The sequence below is a fragment of the Zootoca vivipara genome, chromosome 5, assembly GCF_965207765.1.
Source record: "Zootoca vivipara chromosome 5, rZooViv2.hap1.1, whole genome shotgun sequence".
NCBI classification, from domain to species: Eukaryota; Metazoa; Chordata; class Lepidosauria; order Squamata; family Lacertidae; genus Zootoca; species Zootoca vivipara.
Genome location: NC_142588.1, coordinates 8370957 through 8393162, shown reverse-complemented (window position 1 = coordinate 8393162; position 22206 = coordinate 8370957). Strand labels below are relative to the sequence as shown.

Below are 22206 nucleotides of genomic sequence, written 5' to 3'. Positions count from 1 at the left end.
ACAGATTGAGGTTGAATCCTGACAAGACAGAATTACTGTTTGTGGGGGACAGGAGGCAGGCAGGTGTGGAGGACCCCCTGGTTCTGAATGGGGTAACTGTGCCCCTGAAGGACCAGGTGCGCAGCCTGGGAGTCATTTTGGACTCACAGCTGTCCATAGAGGCGCAGGTCAATTCTGTGTCCCGGGCAGCTGTCTATCAGCTCCATCTGGTACGCAGGCTGAGACCCTACCTGCCTGCAGACTGTCTAGCCAGAGTGGTGCATGCTCTAGTTATCTCCCGCTTGGACTACTGCAATGCGCTCTACGTGGAGCTACCTTTGAAGGTGACTAGGAAACTACAACTAATCCAGAATGCGGCAGCTAGACTGGTGACTGGGAGCAGCCGCCGAGACCACATAACACCGGTCTTGAAAGATCTACATTGGCTCCTAGTACGTTTCCGAGCACAATTCAAAGTGTTGGTGCTGACCTTTAAAGCCCTAAATGGCCTCGGTTCAGTATACCTGAAGGAGCGTCTCCACCTCCATCATTCTGCCCGGACACTGAGGTCCAGCACCAAAGGCCTTCTGGCAGTTCCCTCGTTGCGAGAAGCCAAGTTGCGGGGAACTAGGCAGAGGGCCTTCTCGGTGGTGGCGCCTGCCCTGTGGAAACCCTCCCAACAGATGTCAAAAAGGAAAACAACTACCAGACTTTTAGAAGACATCTGAAGGCAGCCCTGTTCAGGGAGGCTTTTAATGTTTAATAGATTACTCTGTTCTATTTTTCTGTTGGAAGCCGCCCAGAGTGGCTGGGGAGACCCAGCCAGATGGGCGGGGTATAAATAATAAATTATGATGATGATGATGATGATGTTGACACTGAATGTGAATTTAACACCACTGTGGTTACAAAGCTGTTGGAGCCTCACCAAAGTCAGGTTGTGTGACGTCATTTTGTTGCGGCAGTTTGAGGGTGTGGACCAGGTGCACACCTGACCCTATGTGTATTACAGTAGAACCTCTGGTTATGAACTTAATTCATTCTAGAGGTCTGTTCTTAATCTGAAACTGTTCTTAACTAGAGGCATGCTTTCGCTAATGGGGCCTCCTGCTGCCCCTGCGCCACCGGCACACGATTTCTGTTCTCATCCTGGGGCAAAGTTCTCAACTGGAGGTAACTCTTCCAGGTTAGCGGAGTTTGTAACCCGAAGCGTTTGTAACCTGAGGCATTTGTAACTCGAGGTACCACTGCAGACCCTTGCGCTTCATAGCCATTAATATCTGGTCAGAGAAATTAAACGAAGGAGAGAGCATGCCAAATGGTGAACTGGTAACAGCCAGTGAAAAACGGCCATTATTAACATGTCACACACATTTTATTTTTAATCTGACATTATTTGCACATGCTTATGCTGCGGTATTTAACTGTCTGAGTAGGTCGCATTCCGGACAACCTGAGGAACTGTGTCAACAAAGAACATTTGACTGCAGCTACGCATTGGGCCAGTATGGACCCAGGAGTTGTTCACCCAGAGCTCAATGGCGCTGCGTACAGGTAAGATTGTGGCGGTGGCAGAAGTTTCTCTCGACGCCAGTTTAATGGCGTTCCCTTTTGTCTGCTCTAGACAGTATCCGCTATGTATATCTCTTGACATGCTGACAGTGAGCTGTCATTGTGAGGCGTCAACTCGGGGAAAAGAGATTCAGAAGGCTGTTAACATTTTGAGTCAAATGCCAATCCCATCAAATGCTATTGCTATTACTACTAAATCTCTTGTGGACATTTCATTGGGGGATGCACTATTGACTGTTCTCCCATGCAATCGCTGTTAAATTGGGAGGGGGGCACAACTCTATAACCTCCGCACCCCACCCCAAGAGGCAGCAAGGTCATCTGCAAGAGTGTCAGAATAGTTAACAGCCCTCCTTTAGTAAGCGAGCAATTAAATGTGGCTTTAAGCTACAGTGGTACCTCGCAAGACGAATTCCTCGCACAACGAAAAACTCACAAGACAAACGAGTTTTGCGTTGCGCGAGGGATTCGCAAGACGACGAGGTTTTCTATGGCCGCTGCTTCCTCTTGCGAAGCATGGCCATAGAATGTAGCGCGGGAAGGCGGCAACGGAAGATCAGCTGTCAGCGCGGGAACCTGACAGCTGATCTTCCTTCGCCTTCTTCCCGTGCTACAGCTGGTGGCAGCAGCCCCGGCAACCAGCGCCCGCCGCGCTTCGGGGGATGGAGCCGAAGCGCGGCGGTGTGGGGGCTGCCACGGCCTGTCTTCCCCTCAGGGAAGCCAGGTGGCGGCAGCCCCGGCAACCAGCGCCCGGAGCCAGGTGTCCGTGGCAGGGGGGGGGGGGGAAGTGGAGAATAACTCCCTTATTCTCCGCTTCTCCCCCCCCCCCCCGCCACCTCGCACACAGCAGACATCGGTTCGCGGTTTCCCATAGGAATGCATTGAAACTTAATCAATGCGTTCCTATGGGCTCCGGGGGACTGGCGGCGGCAGCGGCGCTTGCTCTCTTGGCTCGGGGAAGGCAGGCAGGCAGTTCCGGGGCTGTTGCCGCCTGCAAGCGCCGCTGCCACCGCCAGTCCCCTGGAGCCAATAGGAATGCATTGATTAAGTTTCAATGCATTCCTATGGGAAACGGCGACTCACAAGACGAATTTTTCGTAGGACGAATTGAGTACAGTGGTGCCTCGCTAGACGAAATTAATTCATTCCAGGACTCAATTCGACCTACGAAAATTTCGTATAGCGAGGCACCGTTTCCCATAGGAATGCATTAAAAGTCAATTAATGCGTTCCTATGGGCTCCGGGGGAACTGGTGGCAGCGGCGGCGCTTGCTCTCTTGGCTCGGGGAAGGCAGGCAGGCAGGCGCTTCCCCGAGCCAAGAAAGCAAGCGCCGCTGCTGCCAACGACAGAGCCAGATCGGACAAAGCTTCAGAAGCTTCGTCGGATCCGGCTCTGTCGGGAGGGGTGGGGGAAAGGCGAAGGAACGATCCTGCGCCTTTCCCCCACCGCCGCCAAACCAGTGCCAGAGCCGAAGTGTGGCGCTGCGGCCAGGTTTTTTTGCAGTTTGCCTCCCCCTTGGCTCGGGGAAGGCAAATGGCAAAAAGCCCCCCGCAGCGCCTGCCTCCCCCGACACTGAACGCAACTTCGGAGACCCGAAGTTGCGCTCTGTGCCGGGGGTGCGGGGCGAGAGGCGGTGGGGGGGGGAACACCTCCCGCCGCCTGCCTCCCCCGCCACTCGACTTTCTCAGGGAACATAAGCGGGCGGGCTAGGTGTCCCCCGCTTGCGTTCCCTGAGAAAGCCGTGCGCTTTCTCGGCGAAGACAAGCGGGCGGGCTAGGTGTCCCCCGCTTGCCTTCGCTGAGAAAGCCGGGTGCCTTCTCAGGGAACGCAAGCGGGGGACACCTAGCCCGCCCCCTTGCTTTCCCTGAGAAAGTGGCAGCGCAAAGCCGGCATGGGGGGCAGTTTCGGAGGCTTCCGAAGCTGCACCCCATGCCGGCTTTGCGCTGTGAGAAGCGGCGGCGGGAGAAGCTTCTCCTGCCGCCGCTTCTCACAGCGCTAAGCCGGCATGGGGTGCAGCCTCGGAAGCCTCCGAAACTGCACTCCATGCCGGCTTTACACGGCGAGAAGCGGCGGCGGGAGAAGCTTCTCCTGCCGCCGCTTCTCACAGCGCTAAGCCGGCATGGGGTGCAGCCTCGGAAGCCTCCGAAACTGCACTCCATGCCAGCTTTACACGGCGAGAAGCGGCGGCGGGAGAAGCTTCTCCCGCCGCCGCTTCTCACAGCGCTAAGCCGGCATGGGGTGCAGCCTCGGAAGCCTCCGAAACTGCACTCCATGCCGGCTTTACACGGCGAGTAGCGGCGGCGGGAGAAGCTTCTCCCGCCCCCGCTTCTCACAGCGCTAAGCCGGCATGGGGTGCAGTTTCGGAGGCTTCCGAAACTGCCCCCCATGCCAGCTTTGCGCTGCCACTTTCTCAGGGAAAGCAAGGGGGCGGGCTAGGTGTCCCCCGCTTGCGTTCCGTGAGAAGGCACCCGGCTTTCTCAGCGAAGGCAAGTGGGGGACACCTAGCCCGCCCGCTTGTCTTTGCCGAGAAAGCGCACGGCTTTCTCAGGGAACGCAAGCGGGGGACACCTAGCCCGCCCGCTTGCGTTCCCTGAGAAAGCCGAGTGGCGGGGGAGGCGGCGGGGTTTTTTCGTTGTTTGCCTCCCCCTTGGGGGAACGCAAGCGGCGAAAACCCCCCGCTGCTAACTGCCTTTGGCTGGGGTCTGGTGGCGATAGCGGCAAGAAGGGGTCCTCCCCTTCTTGCCGCTGTCAGGCCAGACCCCAAGCAGTTCCTCCACTTCTCCCCCCCTTCTTCCCGCGCTACAGCCCTTTGTGCTCCGCTGGTCTCTGCCAGTTGCCCCTCACCGGCAGAGACCAGCGGAACACAAAGGGGAACGAACTGCAGCTGCCGGAAGAAGGCAAAGGAAGATCAGTTGGGAGGCGGTGACAGCTGTCAGCGCTTCTCAGCTGGTCTTCCTTTGCCTTCTTTCTGTGCTGCAGCTCGTTCCCCTTTGCTAGACGAATGCCCCTTTAGGTTTTGCAGTCGGAGGTTTTTATGGCCACACTTCGCAAGACGAAGCGGTGGCCATAAAAAAACTCATCGTCTTGCGAGGCAACCTCCGATCGCAAAACCTATTCGTATAGCGGAAAATTCTTCTTACAGGGCATTCGTCTAGCGAGGCACCACTGTACTTTCTCTTTTTTTAATGGGATTTCTACTTCTTGCTACCTATTTACACGGTAGCACTCCCTTGCAAGATTGCATTTCTAATTAAAAGCTTAAAAGTTGCTGGTTGGAGATCTTTTGTTAATGTTCATGCATTCAGTGAATCTGACTTCCAGGTAGATAGATATGCTTTAGGCAACAGATACCATGTGCTACAAGTTACTCTTCCTTAAATTTTGTAGTAAAACTTCACACACACACACACACACACACACAAAAAGCCACACTGGATCTCAACAGATCTCTGATGCATGCTCTCCTTTCTCTCAGCAGGTATCCTCCCGGGGTTGTAAGCGTGGCTCCGCCTGGCCTACCTACCGCAGTAGAAGGAATAGTCCCCAACGCCATGTCCTTATCGCATGGGCTTCCTCCTGCTGCCCACCCTCCCCACGCTCCTTCTCCTGGCCAGACAGTCAAACCGGAAGCCGATAGAGACCACCCTAACGACCAATTGTAGCCTAAGAAAACATCATTCCCAACACAGGCAACTTTGGAAAGCGTGCGGAAAACCGATTGGACTTTGAATAGATGCAAAATCATGAACACACAGAGGAGGCCATATTATGTTTTTAGAAAGTGGTCCAATATGCAGTATAATGAGAAATGGTGGGAAGATGAAAGATTTGAAAACTTTATTCCTCCATATAAAATGTAGTTTGTCCCTGTTCAGTGACCTGATTCACTGTTTCTGTGTCCTATGGGTTCTTTGTTAAGCCAGAGAAGTTAGTAGTTTAATTATATCATGAATGTACTTGTCTGTGTACAGTTTTTAGAACATTAACAAGGGTTTGTTTGCTTAGTTGTCAACAAGAAAAAAAAATATATAAGGGAGGCATTCGACAAACCATTTTTGAGATTCGGGATCCTTTGTTTTTTATATGTTTAAAAATGCCTAAAAACGAAGCAGTTGGTGAACTTCTCAGGACAACGATTTTTCCCATTTTTCTTTCTATGCCACACAGTGCATTGTTTTTTCTACCTTCTTGTCTTATTTTTTTAGAATAATTTAATAAAGTAAAAAACAGTTTCTCCTAATTTCGGCACAAATTCCCCTTATTTCAGAATGAAGACATTTCAAAGAGATTTTGAGGTGCAAAATAAAGGTTTTTTATAAACGAGCATTATGCTTTTGTCACCGGTTAATATATATTATTGGTGGGATGCAGAGAGAGAGAGAGAGAGAGAGATTGAGAGAGGCACTAGACTACTGAAAAGTAGCTGCATTTCATTGCCTACATGGATTCCTTCCTGGTAATGTGGTAGGCTAGCAATATTTTGGGTTAAAATCATGTTTGTGACTGTGTCCATTTGTATGAATTATTATTTTCAAGAAATAAAAATTCCAAACAAATACCATGTGCACCATATATATGTATATATACATATTTATTTCTGGGTGGTTGCTCATCTTTTATGAGGATTAAGGGATACTTCATGCCTAGGATTATTTTGCTCTGATTGTTGTAATGCTTTCTCGGAAGAACAACAACATAATTAAATGCAGTTCTTTTAAATACAGTATTTTACAACAAGGATAGGGATATGTTTGGCCTTCAGCTCAGACTCCCACCCACCTTTGTAGTCATTGTCAGTGGTTAAGGAAAACGGAAGCTGAAATCTAACAGCAAATGGAAAATGACAGCTTCTGCATCCCTGTTTTTACTGACTGGAAAACTGGAAATGATGTATTGGAAAAGAACTGCTTTCGTTTCATTTTTTCTATCTATGCGAATCAGTTTTCTTATATCTTGGGACATAAAGATAGTTTTGGTTTTGAAAGAGCATCAACCAGCCACAGAACAGCCAGTTTTATATATATATTTCTCATTGCAAACCAATATAACAATAGTGGCATAAACATTTCGTGTGCATGTTAAAAAACTAGTTTGGCTGAATAAATGGATTAAATATGGAACACAATCCTACTGGAAATGTTTCCATATTTCATACACCCTTCTCCCCATCCTTTCTTCACCTCAATCAGCCACTGAAGCAAATTATGGTGAAATAAAAACCTGGTGAAAGGCTCACTATTTTACACTTATTTTCTGCAAAAAGAGCAGCCTGCAATACTGTTCGGTTTTGAATATGCTCTTTCGGTGCCCATAAATGTTCATTTTTCTTCTTCTTACCCTTAGATCTTGTAATTACATTCCTCTCTTTCGATTAAATAATGGCATCCACATTTTTGCGTTATGGCTCTGTCCCTCCCTTTCCTAACTACCTCTTAACCCTCATCCCTCAAGATTATTTAGATTTCAGACAATCTACTTTATATTTGGAAAGTGGTTTGTCCGCCTGCCCATCTATTTTCCATAGGCTTGGCTGCCTCTCAAGATGTTGCCAGAAAACTCAGCACAGGGTTCATCACCATTTGTATGTGAGGTGCCATTTTGTATCAAGATGGCGGTCGAAAATGTCACTTGTGTGTGACTTTACCCATTTTCTGGCATAGGTTCAAACGCATCTCAATATACTGTATTGTCACCAAGCTTGGCATGAGGGTCCCCAAGGTAGGGGTGGCAATCTTTGCCAGCATTTGGACACTGGCCCTGTTTTGAACCAAGATGGTAGACCAAAATGTCACTTTGGCCAAACTCGGCAGACGGGGGCAGGAGAGGGCTTTGTCGCCACGTGGACGCCACGTGCCATTTTGATTAAAGCTGGCAAACCGAAACATGAGTTTGGCAAGGCGCCGCCTAATTTTTGACAAGACCAGTCCAAACTCACAAATTATACTATCTGTTGGAAACAAAAACCAAAACCCTCAAATGCCTTTTGCTTTCTACAGATTCCCCAGGCAGCCCAGTCTCTACCCACTAGTCCTTTTATTTTAGGAAGTGTGGAACTGGTTATCATTACATCCCAGAGTCAACTTCAGCTAAGAAATGGTTTCGTTTGATTCTGAATGATGGATCTTGTGGCGGTCCTGAAGCTTGTCTGAAAAAGTACATTGGTACCTCTACTTACGAATAACTCTACTTACGAATAACTCTACTTACGAACGGAGCTCCGTCCGCCATCTTGGATGCGGTTTAGATAGGGTTGCTTCTACTTACGAATTTTTAGATAGGGTTGCTTCGACTTAAGAATTTTTTCTCCCAATGCATTCCTATGGGATTTACAAATTTTTCGACTTACGAATGTGCATTCGGAACGCATTAAATTCGTAAGTAGAGGTACCACTGTACTGAACTTTGGCAGGATCATGCCACGTATTTCCTATTTTTCCCTTCATAAAGGTGGAGATGCTAAAAATCTTTATCTAAGTTATTGGTAGTTACCACTAGGTGGCAAAAATACTGTATTAATGTATTGATGCTGAGCTACATTACAAAATCATCTGATTTTGGGGTGCAACACACAATCAGTAATTAGAATATATTCTTTGCAGCCGGCATTTTACATGTTAAAAGATGCCCGAGACCTATTGAGACAAGAAGGCAGATTGACTGTTACCAATCATCAGCAACTTGACAAAAGAGAGACTAACCTTTCTTCTGTCCTGATGTGATTTTGCATGTCCTGGAAGCTTGATAGATTTCCCCACCTTATCCAGAGCAGAAGAAGCAAAATCACTTCCAACCTAATTTCTCAGGTCCGGCTTAGCTGTAAATGAGAAAAAGACCAACATGTGAAAGTGTTCCATACCCTTGTACTTCTTTAGATACCTTTAAGCAGTTTTCTTCTTTCCCATTTAACTTAAGGATATGAAGAGTAAACCTGTTCCAGCTTGTGTGGCTGCAGCAATAATAATAATAATAATAATAATAATAATAATAATAATAATAATAATAATAAATCAAGATGAAAAAATGAAAGGCACAAATACAGGATGGGAGACACCTGGCTTGAGAGCAGTACATGTGAAAAGGATCTAGGAGTCCTGGTAGACCACAAACCTGACATGAGTCAACAGTGTGATGCAGCAGCTAAAAAAGCCAATGCAATTCTGGGCTGCATCAATAGGAGTATAGCGTCTAGATCAGGGGTCCCCAGACTTACCGAGCGGCGGGCCGGTGCCCGCCGCGCCGACCGCGCGGTGGGCCGGACTGGAGGGGAGTGCGCGCGCAGCGGGCCGGAGGGCGGGGGAGTGCGCGCCCGTGCGCATGCGCACACGCACACGGGCGGAAAAAAATCGGCGAAAATCGCTTGTGCGCATGCGTATGGGCCTCCCCCGACCCGGAAGTGCACCAGAAATGACCTCTTCCGGGTCGGGAGAGGCCCGTACGCATGCGCACAAGCGATTTTCGGCGATTTTTTGCCGATTTTTCAGATCGCCGCTGCGCCGCGCGCCGTGAGAGCGGGCGGCGGCAGCGGGCGGCGGGGGTCGTCGCGGGCCGGATTGGAAGGCCGATTGGGCCGCATCCGGCCCGGGGGCCGTAGTTTGGGGACCCCTGGTCTAGATCAAGGGAAGTAATAGTACCACTGTATTCTGCTTTGGTCAGACCTCACCTGGAGTACTGTGTCCAGTTCTGGGCACCACAGTTCAAGAAGGATACTGACAAGCTGGAACGTGTCCAGAAGAGGGCAACCAAAATGGTCAAAGGCCTGGAAACGATGCCTTATGAGGAACGGCTTAGGGAGCTGGGTATGTTTAGCCTGGAGAAGAGAAGGTTAAGGGGTGATATGATAGCCATGTTCAAATATATAAAAAGATGTCATATAGAGAAGGGTGAAAGGTTGTTTTCTGCTGCTCCAGAGAAGCGGACACGGAGCAATGGATTCAAACTACAAGAAAGAAGATTCCACCTAAACATTAGGAAGAACTTCCTGACAGTAAGAGCTGTTCGGCAGTGGAATTTGCTGCCAAGAAGTGTGGTGGAGTCTCCTTCTTTGGAGGTCTTTAAGCAGAGGCTTGACAGACATATGTCAAGAATGCTTTGATGGTGTTTCCTGCTTGGCAGGGGGTTGGACTGGATGGCCCTTGTGGTCTCTTCCAACTCTATGATTCTATGATTCTAAGATAGCAACCAAGGCTAAGTAAGAAAGTATTGCACAATTCTTTTGATATGGGTACCAGCGGTGGAGCAAGCTGATTGGGCGCCACCCATGGGGCAGGGCCAGCCGAGGCAGGACGCTCTGCAGGGCCTCCGAGGTGCCTGCCCTCCTCCTCCCACTCAGCCGCCCTACAGCTGAGGGGAAGGTGGCAGGCAGACCATTTGGGGCAGTGTGGGTGCCCAAGCCACCGTGACACTCCCAAGAGAGACGCGTGGCTCGGGTGCGTTGCAGGCCCCACGGTGAGTGCCACCCGGCGTTTTGTCACACACACACCCAGTGGTGACACCCGGGGCTGCCTGCCTCCACCGCACCCCCTTTCTCTGCCCCGATGGCAACTGCATTAAAGAAGAAAGGAGGATATTAAAGACATAGGGAGTTAACAAATCGTCTGGAGGGAGCCCGGCATATGCTTGGTCTACTCCAGGCAGCAAAATGCCTTGGGCCTGCTGGAATGCTGTCGAGTATGCAATTGCTAATCCCTGCTTATTTGTGTATGAATTGCCAAAGAGCAAGCAGTAATATGGGGGTGGGGTGGGGGAGTAAATACAAAGACTGCAACCTGAAAATGGACATTTTTTATTTATTTAAAAATTATGAATGTATACGCGAATGTTCATGTTGCCAAGTAACACTGCATTCGCATCTGGCTCCAACTACTGGAAAAGACACCCACTCTCTTAGCAGAGAAATGGCTCCTGGCATGTATTGCCTGCTTCACACAAACTGTTCTCCCAGCAGACGTGTGTTCACAAACACGGAATTTGTGAGAGAGGCAGAGCTCAGCATTCCCTTCCTCTGATTCTTCCTCTCTACATACACCGTTTTTCCTTAATTGAATAAGCACTGGAGTATAGTTTTAGTCCCACATTACATTATCGCCATAGCTGTTTCATTTGAGCGAAGCAAGTAAGAGGACGAACTATCACCCTGCAGGATGGCACATAAAAAGCCACCAGAATCTGGGACTTCTCTGCTCTTGGCTTAGACAGAAAACACTGGTCACGTAAAAGTCCCCACCATGAGGGGATTTCGGCCTCTGTTTCAGCTGTTTCTTCACGTGATGCAAACTGAGTTGGCACGGATGCAGACTTATCTACACCTAACCTAGAATTAAATGCAGTGTACACATAATGTGAGTTGTTGTTACTCTTTTGCCATGAAGTTAATTCTGAAATGCAGTCCTGAGTTTGTCTGCCGCCTGAGAGCTGAAGTGCATTGCTGCAGCAGAGGAAGGCAGGCAAGCGGGGATGGAGGAGAACTGCGGAGAAACCAGCAATGTTTGATGCCTTCAATGCTTGAACTTCCTATCCCAGCTGGTCATTAGAGGATAGGGTTTTTACTCCTTCTGTATGTTTCCGAGCACAATTCAAAGTGAAGGAGCATCTCCACCCCCATCGTTCAGCCCGGACACTGAGGTCCAGTTCCGAGGGCCTTCTGGCGGTTCCCTCGCTGCGAGAAGTGAGGTTACAGGGAACCAGGCAGAGGGCCTTCTCGGTAGCGGCGCCCACCCTATGGAATGCCCTCCCATCAGATGTCAAGGAAATAAACAACTATCTGACTTTTAGAAGACATTTGAAGGCAGCCCTGTTTAGGGATGTTTTTAATGCTTTGAACTTTTGTTGTATTTTTAGTATCCTGTTGGAAGCCGCCTAGAGTGGCTGGGGAGGCCCGGCCAGATGGGCGGGGTATAAGTAATAATAATAATTATTATTATATTATCCAAGAGGCTATAGCCCAGGCTTCCTCCAGATGTTTTGAGACTATAACTCCCAGCATCCCTGACCACTGGTCCTGCTAGCTAGGGATCATGGGAATTATAGGCCAAAAACATCTGGAGGGCTGAAGTTGAGGAAGCCTGCTATAGCCTCTCTCTGTAACAATTGAAATAATAAAGGACTGTAAGAAACTTTTCCTTTTCTTTATAATTCCTGGGCAAACAGCCGGGAACCACTGATGGCATCCCGACACTGACAACATGCAATTCCAGTGTTGTGGGAGCTGCCCTGGCTATCTAAAAGGGTATGGGAGAATGGGATGCTAATGTCCAATACTAAGATGAAGGTTTACCGGATTTGCGTGTTGAGCATGCTGCTTTATGGAAGTGAGCCACAGGCAATTTACAACCGGCAGGAGTGATGCCCATAGCTGCCAAGTCTCCTGTTTTCCCCGGGAAATCCCCGTTTTTCCAGCTGTTCCTAGCTGAAAAAACGAATTTTTTGTTTTTTCCTTGTTTATTCTGGCGCGGCGGCCATTTTGGAACTGGGCGGAGCATGCTCAGAAGCGACTTTTGATGCTGCTCTGCCCAGTTCCAAAATGGCTGAACTGCGACTTCTGGCACGGCGGCCATTTTGGAACTGGGCAAAGCAGCATCAAAAGTCACTTCTGAGCATGCTCCGCCCAGTTCCAAAATGGCGGCAGCGCTACTTCCGCTCTGCTATTTCCGGCCTGGTCCCTTATTTCTCTGACAGCAACTTGGCAGCAATGGTGACGCCTCATTGCTTTCTATATGCGCTGTGTCAGGAAGATTTTGGACATCACATGGCAGGACAGAGTCTCAAGCAAAGATGTGCTCTTCCAAGCCCACATTCCCAGCATGTTCGCACTCCTGTCTCACTGTCTACACTGGCTGGTCATGTCCGCAGAATGGAAGATGGCTGGATCCCCAAGGACGTGCTCTATGGAGAGCTGGCTTCAGGCCCCAGGCCCGTTGGCAGACCAACTCTGTGTTGCAAAGACATATGCAAACATGACACGAACCCTGCATCAGCAGAACCGAGACACCTTCATCGACTGCAACAAAACATGTCTCTCCCGTATCAATCTCTACAGCCATAGGCGCTGCAACCTTCAAAACAGTCGGACTTCACCCCCAAAGGCACAGTTTTCCATTGTCTCCCGAGATGGATGTTGACCACTGGCTGGCAGTACTCTGCTATACATACGAGTATGAAGACTTAAACAACCTGGGGTCTATGTACTCAAATGATTGCCTTATTCACTCTGCCTTGTCCGATAATTGTGATCTCACTGAGGCACATCTAACACTGCATTTAATGGGGTGGTGGCCCTGGTTTCATCCCACCTAATGGGATCGGGCTGGCTCCCTCTATTTCTATAATGAGTCTTAGGTGCCAACTTTAGACTGTATTATTTCAGCAAGCTTCCTTATGAAAACGATATTTTAATAATATTGTCAGATGACCCATTTTGTACTTCTGTTTCTTTAATAAATTTTACTGTGATTTTATTTGTTATGTACTTTTGGTCTGAGATTCTGAGCGCTGCACTGCATAGATATATTTGCATGTGCATTTGTGATATAGAAATAAAAAAAAACCGAACACAAATAAAACAATGACCTGTAAACCTAAAAAGACAATGGGAGGAAGACATAGGATATGAAATCAACCCTACCCAATGGACTAGAATGTGGTCAAAACCCCCCTTCAAATCTATATCAATGAAAAGAAAAGAACTCTCGTTGAAACTAACTTACAGATGGTACCTGACTCCAAGGAAACTAGCACTAATACATTCAGGAACCTCATCGAAATGTTGGAGAGGATGCACCTCCATAGGCACATATCTCCACATGTGGTGGGAGTGCCCTAAAATCCAATCATTCTGGATGACACCCATGCAAGAAATCTGTAAGATAACTAAGCAAGTGCTAGATATTACCCAGAATTGGTTTTACTAAATATCTTTCAAGATAACAACGCTCACTCAGATCACAAAGAACAAGAAACATCATAGCCAGGCACTGGAGGGACCTGTCAGGGGTAAGCATGGACCAATGGTACCAAGTTGTATGGGAAACGGCCCTACTAGAAAAACTAACCAGTAAGCTGAAATTGACACGGGGACAAACAGAAGAAGACACCTTCACCCAGTATGGTTCCCCTTCATCACTTATACAGCCCAACAAGACAACAACAAAAACTTACCGCCAGCATACAAATCAATATGGCTAACCTAATCAAAACACCCTCCCTCCCCACTCACACAAGAAACTAAGGATCACCACGGCCAACCACAAATGAACAATCACACCCTAAGACAAATCCTGACCTCTCTCACCAACAAAGAAGCACGAACAAACAACAGAGAACCTGCACAAACGACGCTGACGCCGAACCCCTACACATATCAAGAAAAACAGAAACTGACAATCCACCACACCCAACTCCCCATCCCACTCACCTCTTTCCCCCCTTCCTCATAATGTCTCAACAAGTAAAATTGATGTGTAAAAATGATGCATGAGACACTGCACTACCTTTGTAACCCACGAAAATCCTTAATAAAAATAATTATTAAAAAAAAACGACCTGTAACTAAGAACTTGTTTACTTCTTCCACAATCTGTTTTCCTTCTGTGTCATGGCTGTAATCTTGAGGGCAGGGACTGACTGGCTGAAGAGGAGTTTAATAAATAAAATAAAATAATAATAATAATAATAATAATAATAATAATAATAATAATAATATAGTATGTTGCATGTCCAGCAGAAAAGCACCTATCAATTAAAGTTGAATTGTTGCTATGGCTTGGAAATTCTTTCAATAGGTCCCTCTCTCCCTGGAGTGGAATCACTTTCCTCTTTCAAGTATTTTAGGGGGAAATCCACCTTGGCTTTTCTCTGTTTTTCATGGCATGAAAAAGTGCACTTCGAGGTGAAACCTCCTCAGCAATGCTCTCAATGTCCTTTGCATCTGGAGAGCATATTCGAGGGCCTCTGGGGCAACCGGCCTTGACTAAAGACATAATTGTGAGATGAATCTTGCTCTGGAAACCTACTCAAGACGCAATTGCCAGTTGGCCTTTCCCTGCTCAGAGACTTACGTCGTCTCCTCCTTAGCATATGATTAGAAAAACAGTCCAGCAGCAACATTTAAGGCACTGCTGCACAGAATAAAAGTTTACCTGGGTTTACTAAGACAGTTACTCGTAGATCCAATGGCTGGCTGATCAATCACCTTGTAGCAGAATGGGACACAGCAATAGAAAGGGGGCAATGTTTTTAAATTAAAGCTGATTTCACCTTCTTCTGCAAACCCAGGACATGTGCTTGAGCAATATATGTGAGGGGGAAAACAATGTTTGTGCAATCTTTATTGCAGTGAATGATTTAGGGTTGCTTCATCACCCATTGCAGGCACAGAGCAAAGGCCCCACTTCTCGAAAATTGTTATTGATAGTTATTCTCTTGAAGGTGTCCCATGGCCGGATTTAGGTTTGATGAAGCCCTAAGCTACTGAAGTTAATGGGGCTCTTTTTATGTCCAGCTGTCCTTTGTCAACAACAAATGGTTGCTATTTTTTGTGTTGAATATATGCCAGGCATCCCCAAACTTCGGCCCTCCAGATGTTTTGGACTACAATTCCCATCATCCCTGACCACTGGTCCTGTTAGCTAGGGATCATGGGAGTTGTAGGCCAAAACATCTGGAGGGCCGCAGTTTGGGGATGCCTGATATATGCTACATGGTCATTTATGGACCTAACAGGTATCTAAAGCCATTTGCACATAACAAAATAGGAGCCTACACAACACAAAACACTGTTGCTGTACGTAGGTTCCATTTTATTTGTTTTTTATCTTACATTTAGGAAATGTACATCCAGTTTTTTCCTCCTTTAATTTTTTTGGGGGGCCCCCAAGAGAGTGGGGCCCTAAGCTATAGCTTGCTTAGCTTATACGTAAATCCGGCACTGAAGGTGTCTTGCGCCAATAGTGTCCTGCCTCAACGGCTTCCTGCTCTCACTTGCTTTTACTGTGTTTGCAACATCCCATCCCACCGGTAATTATTCAGCCATCCTCCCCCATTAAGCTTCTCTGACCTCAGACTTTTGGGGAAGACAAGCTTTAAAGTCAGGCAAGGTTAGAAGCACGTTGCCTGCATATAAAATCAGTTTATCGTGTCGGTTACTCCACAATTTCTACATTCCAAGCACTTGTAGGCCAAATCAAACCATAATATGAGTGATGGAGTGTGTGGACTAGCAGGGGCGGCGGCGGCGGGGGGGGGGAAGAGACCTTCCATAACAAATGGGGCGATTAGGGGGCTTTAACCCTTTGCCCCCTGCTGTGGTCTAGATCCAGTGCAGTATACAGTGCTACTCCTGAAACCATGCCAGCTCCTGCCTGCTACATTAGGGTGGGGAAATGGTTTTTTTTATATATATACAGTGGTACCTCTACTTACTAATTTAATGCGTTCCGAACACACATTCATAAGTAGAAAAAAATTGTAAGTCGAATCCCATAGGAATGCATTGGGAGAACAAATTCGTAAGTCGAAGCAACCCTATCTAAAAATTCGTAAGTAGAAAAAATCCTATCTAAACCGCATCCAAGATGGCGGACGGAGCTCCATTTGTAAGTAGAAACATTCGTAAGTAGAGTTATTCGTAAGTAGAGGTACCACTGTACGGTTAAAAAAAAGCTTTTTATTAATTTTCTTACTGAATAAGCTCTTCATTAAGCTATTGTGTAAGCTAAACATACACAATAAGAACACCAAGACAATAAAATGACAACCAGAAACGAAGATATAAAAAAATAAGAAAACAAAAAGAAAGAGAAAATAAAAATAAAAAACATACATACAAGCATAAATCCGCAAGTTCTTGCATACGGACTTATGTCACCATATTCTTTAAAGCTAACTCCTTTTCTTCTCAAATAGACTTCCATCTTCCTCTAAGCAGGTCTATTTTAACTACTTGTTAAACTGTTCCTTTTGTGGATTTTTTCTTTGGCTGGTGGGCCAGCTCCAAGCTATCCCAGCTAAAGGATCCACAGATAGAGTCTGTATTGAAATCCTCTGGTGGGATGTCCTGAAATGCCCTGTTTCAGGGTTTTTTTTGTCCACTTTGATCAGAGGCCGGACCTTCACCCCAAAAGACTCCCCCCTCCCCATCCTCCAGGGGAGAGGTGAGAGAGCTGCCTCCTAACTGCAGCCCCCCCCCCAAATCATCAACAACAGGGAGTCAGAACTGCAGCCTTATGAAACCTTTCTAGCAGAAGCCCTCCAAGCAAGCTATTGTGAAGGCAGAACTATTTATATCTCCAATGTAACAAAGGCAGAAAAAGCATCCGTCAGCTTCAAGTCAAGCAAGCAAGTCTATTTTCTGGCAATAAACTCTAGCTCACTGTTATGTCACGAAGAGTCGGACACGACTAAATGACTAAACAACAACAACAACAAGGGAGCTAGTTACATAATTAAAAACAAAACAAACCATAACCAAAATGTAAAAACACACACACCATATAACTCATTGTGAATCCTGGTTAGCTGCATCGGGTAACTAAATATAAAGCTGATTTCAAAGAGAAGACAGACAGACTGTAAAATGTTGAAAGTCCCAACATAATCTTTATCAAGGTTTTCTGCAGCTTTTAACAAGCAGGGGCTTCATCCTGTGCATTGAAGCCAAATTATAGCTCATTGGGTTTTTCTTTCTTTCCTGGAATAGGTGGTCTAGGCTAGCCTGGCGTATTTGCTACACTGCTACTTCCTTTGACATTTATTCTCTTTTAATTTCAACCTCTTTCAGCATGGGTGAACAAAAATCTCAGCACACGCCTCCCCTGAGGGGTGCCATGTCCCATTGCATCCACCCTGCCCCTACCAAAGCCTTGCTTACTGGGGTTTACACTCTTCTTCCAGGGTTTTCCCCTTCTTCCTTTTCTTTTAAATCTCAGGTCACCTGTGAGCTTCTGACGCAGCCACACCTGTTTCTTCAGATGCCTCCCACTTTTCTTTCTTGTTGGAATGGCTTGCAATTGTTCCTGAAATATCTCACCTTTGGAAACTCCCACCCATCTTCGTCTCCCTTCTCTTTGGGATCTCACCCCGTAGTTGCTTGAGCTTTCTGAAATCAGCTTTGTTGAGCAGTCAGGAGCTGCTACTGCAACACTGTGCTCTCCCATCCCACCCACCTTGTGTGTTATTCTGTTTCTCAAAGCTTGCTACAGCTAGGGTGCCTGCATCTGTTTGAAAATTAAACTGTCAATTGATGAGCGGCAGACGAAAACGATGGACTATGCGGAATTAGCAAGACTGACTAGCAGGATCCGAAACCAGGGAGAGTAAAGGTTCCAAAAGGACTGGAGTAAATTTGTGGACTATATGGAGAAGAACTGCAGAAGTTTAAAGACACTTGCAGGACTGAAATAAATCCTACGAATTGACTTTAAGTAGAAGGAATAAAGAAACTGTGAGATAGGAGTGGACAAGAAAACCGAGTGGGGGGAAGGAGGGAAGTCAAAGCTTGGCAGAGCAAAGAAAATTGTAATAATTGACAAGATGTTAGAAGAAAAAAATTGTGTTTATTATTTTTACTATGTGTTGTTGTGTCTGTGGTTGTATGTGTGGTTTGTTTTTGTTTAAATGTGCTTAATTGGAAAATTTAATAAATTGCTTTAAAAAGAAAAGAAAATTAAACTGTCAAAAGATCTCTTGTGCTCTTTCGCAAGCCATTGTGTGTGTGTGCTTTTCATTTTCCATTCACGGTCTACATTCTCCTCTTGTCCCTATTAAGCAGTCAAGCTTCACATCCATTTCTGTACGTTTATACATATGAGAAAGAACTACATGAGACATATACGGTATCTTCCTTAATTTTGGGGGTGATCCATTTCTGATACGAGATTAATCACTGAAGCAGAACTCCCATAGGAGTTCTCCCTTTGCAACTTTCTCGGGCCCGCAGATCATCATGAGCAAGGTTTCTTGCTAGGGAGAGATTGCGTTCTTCAGGAAAAGCTCAACAGATTTTACAAGCTATGACGCAAGCGACGAAGAATTTTAGCAGTGGTACAACGCAGACAGATTTATGGAAGCTGGAGGAATCAAGGATTAAACCCTCTTCTGGTTGGTGTAAAACAGCCTGATCTTTCCAGCCAGCTGGAAAAGGGAGATTGTGGTAATGGCCAACCAAAGAAAATTAATCTATTTTCATAGGGCAGTGAAGTCTAGAGATGACGACAGGCAGCCGTTGTGGAGACAAACAAATGGAGTTTATTGCTTATATGCACAGGGGTCAACAACAAAAACCCAAGGTGTGTTAATTTTGTTATATTGGCGGTGGTGGGAACCAGAAAATGTCCAGAAGAGGGCAACCAAAATGGTCAAAGGCCTGGAAACGATGCCTTTTGAGGAACGGCTTAGGGAGCTAGGTATGTTTAGCCTGGAGGAGAGAAGGTTAAGGGGTGATATGATAGCCATGTTCAAATATATGAAAGGATGTCATATGGAGGAGGGAGAAAGATTGTTTTCTGCTGCTCCAGAGAAGCGGACTTGGAGCAATGGATTCAAACTTCAAGAAAGAAGATTCCACCTAAACATTAGGAAGAACTTCCTGACAGTAAGAGCTGTTCGGCAGTGGAATTTGCTACCAAGGAGTGTGGTGGAGTCTCCTTCTTTGGAGGTCTTTAAGCAGAGGCTTGACAGCCATATGTCAAGAATGCTTTGATGGTGTTTCCTGCTTGGCAGGGGGTTGGACTGGAGGGCCCTTGTGGTCTCTTCCAACTCTATGATTCTATGATTCTATGAATATAAGTAACGTCTTCACTAACTGAGGTGTATTTGAGGAGGGGCAGAATCTCTGCTGCGTGGGAGACACACATCGTGCTGCTTCTAGAGTAGTTCCCCCATCTTGGATCCCCACCCTGCTCTCAGCTTGCATTCATGGCTCCTATGGCCACACATTGAGAAACAGCTTTGACTGGCTGTCTAAAGCAGGTGAGGGTAGCTGATGAGTTAGGGACTTGCCAGTGAGTTAGGGAATTGTCCATCCCCTGCATGTGAAGACAGGACCCAGCAGAGACTAATAGTGGGCCCAATGGTCAAGAAGGCGGTTACTGCACCTGCTGTAGGGGGAAATGAGGGGCAGATGGGGTTTGTCCACCTGGAAAGGTAGCCCATCTAGGAGAAGGAATATTCTGATCCTAAACCTCCGCTGCCTTGCGGCTATTCTCATTCATGGGAAAGGCTTTGGGAGTATACCCTGAGGAACAATTCATACTGGCTGCCGTGTGGGACATCTTCAGGAGAAGAAAAGGCTAAGGTCCAGAGTGGAGTCCCTAAGGCTGTTGGATGATGCCTTCCAGAAATTCCTGCAATCAAGCTGGTGCCAAATGTACTGCTCTCCTTTGGACCACATCTACAAGGCCGAGAGGGGCAGCTGGGCAGCCCAGGACTGCCGCACACACTGCCCAAGCTTGCGTCCCAAAGAAGTCACTTCAATGTTGCTAATGCAGCAAAAACAATGTGAGAGGTAACAGTTATGAGTTATGAGCTCAACCTGATTGGCATAAAGTACGAGCACTAGGGTGATGACTTTCTAATTTTTTTTCTCAAAAATTATTTCCTGTAGCACAAATGGATGAACTTTTGCCTATTAATGACTGAAATGAGGAAAATTCCATTGAAATATTTTAAAAGGTTACGCACAAACCGTTTTTTAATTTTTTTGTATGCCGTTTTACCATTTCATAAAATTGTAGTAACAATTCTATATATATATATATATTTCATATCAAATTTGGACACAACACCACATTCCACAATGGGGAGTGTTCTTAGCAACATAGGGTATACAAATGTCACACCTGCGCAAGGTAAAAGCCCCTTTTGGGGACCTCAAAACTCAGCCAGCAGACCCTGCCGGACATGCTGGGAAAAGAACCTACAGGAGAGGTAGCAAAACATCGTCCTCTAGCGGTGTCTATACTGTTACTGCAGCGAAAAAAAGCTTCCTTGTGTGTTTGATGACCCTAGATCAGGCATCCCCAAACTTCGGCCCTCCAGATGTTTTGGACTACAATTCCCATCTTCCCCGACCACTGGTCCTGTTAGCAAGGGATCAGCGGAGTTGTAGGCCAAAACATCTGGAGGGCCGCAGTTTGGGGATGCCTGCCCTAGATAATGTTGTATATATGTGACTCTAAAGCTTGGGTTCAATTTTATATCTGCTTACAGTGACTTCAAATATGGTCAAAAAACTGATAAATAAAATGTTTAAAACCATTTTGTGCGTGAGGTTTTTTAAAATCAAATCTCTTTGAAAGTAAGATTTTATCTAATCTTTAATGAAATCTCATCAAATTATGATACAGGGAAATGAGGTTGTAAAAAAGTCATCACCCTAACAAGCACTACAGGTTGCCTTTGCCAGTGGTATCTCACTGGTCGGATCCACAAGGACATGCTCTACCGGGAGATAGATTCAGGCCTGTTGGCTGACCAATTCTGTGTTATAAAGATGTCTGCAAACATGACATGGAGGCTGGCAATATAATGGGAATCCCTTGCGGACGACTGCAGGGCCTGGAGGTGGTGTCCCCACAGCAGTGACCAGAGGAGGAGTGACTGCTGGGAGGAGCGCAGAGAGAAGCTGCATCAGCACAACTAGACGCCTTCATCTGCCCCAACTGCAACAAAACATGTCTCTCCTGTATTGGTTTCTACAGCCACAGCAGGAGGTTATGTAGAGGGCAAAGGAAGAAAGGTAAGATGGATCGGGTGGAGGAGTGGAGCAGGTAAATACCTTCTTCTGGAGGAAGTCACAGCCCACCTGATAATGTTAAAAGCTTTGGGGGTAATTTCTGGATCTAGCTCTGCCACTGAAGGATAGCGAACCACGCAGTTCCCCGGGGTGACCTGAGGCATATAGCTCTGAACGTCAGTTGTAAAAAGGACAGTAACCTGGAGCAGCCATTTTCAGTAGTGGCAAAGAAACTCCCTTTCTAGAGAGATTTATTTGCAGGTGAGGTCAGAAGGCTGGTAAAAGACCTTCCTGTTTTAGAACCACCTTTGTACAGTATTTCCAGATCTCTGTGTTATCTGTCGATATTGTTCATCAGTGGTCTTTTCTGTTTAAAACTAGTATGTTAATCTTTTCTTCTTCTTCTTTTTATTTTGCTGCCTGTCTAGGGTGCCGTTGCAGCCATGAGTACTGTAGCCAGATTTTTTTATACCATGGTTACAGAAATCCTAAACGGACTCTGCTTTTGCAATATGGTGGATTGCATAATCTTTTCCTGACACAATCATTTTTCCTGATGTGCTTAGACTCATTCTGTTCATTAATGTTCCTTTCACAAAAAAGGCTTCTTCAAAAAACAACAACTATAAATGCTTTGCCAGCCAGTTTACAAACTGTGATTGTCATTCATTCAAACTGCTCTCTGTGTATTTGGCTGAGGTTTTCTGGAGATTTATTCCACTTCCCCTGAAATAACCTTTACTTTCTCTTGCTACTCCTCTAGAGAAAAAGATTAGTGACAGACTGCGACCATGTAGTGTAACAGAGGTATTTGCCACCATGATCAGAAACAGGAAAGAGAGAGTGATCTCTGACCTGCAAGTCCTTTGGAATATAACACTAGGATCATCCCACAACAGGCTTCACCCATGTTCCACACTAAAGCAAA

At 46.4% G+C, this 22206-nt stretch overlaps 1 protein-coding gene and 1 long non-coding RNA gene across 14 annotated transcripts in view; one reads left to right on the top strand and one right to left on the bottom strand.

Annotated features, from left to right (window-relative positions):
- Window positions 1-6108, top strand: part of CTBP1 (C-terminal binding protein 1) — a 50559-nt gene extending 44451 nt beyond the window's left edge. For 6 of the 12 annotated variants that reach the window (XM_035137573.3, XM_088670002.1, XM_088670003.1 and 3 more), the window contains 2 exons: window positions 1416-1533; window positions 5031-6108. In XM_035137573.3, coding sequence (XP_034993464.1) covers window positions 1416-1533; window positions 5031-5214 — 302 coding nt within the window. In that variant the 3' untranslated portion in view covers window positions 5215-6108. Of the gene's footprint in view, window positions 1-1415; window positions 1534-5027 lie in introns of all 12 variants that reach the window. The other 6 variants (XM_035137572.3, XM_035137575.3, XM_035137576.3 and 3 more) reach the window with 1 other exon arrangement.
- Window positions 6109-8011: 1903 nt separating this feature from the next.
- Window positions 8012-22206, bottom strand: part of LOC132592112 (uncharacterized) — an 81083-nt gene continuing 66888 nt past the window's right edge. For both annotated transcript variants that reach the window (XR_015950113.1, XR_009557543.2), the window contains one exon: window positions 8012-8366. This is a non-coding gene — a long non-coding RNA (uncharacterized LOC132592112). The remainder of the gene's footprint in view (window positions 8367-22206) is intronic.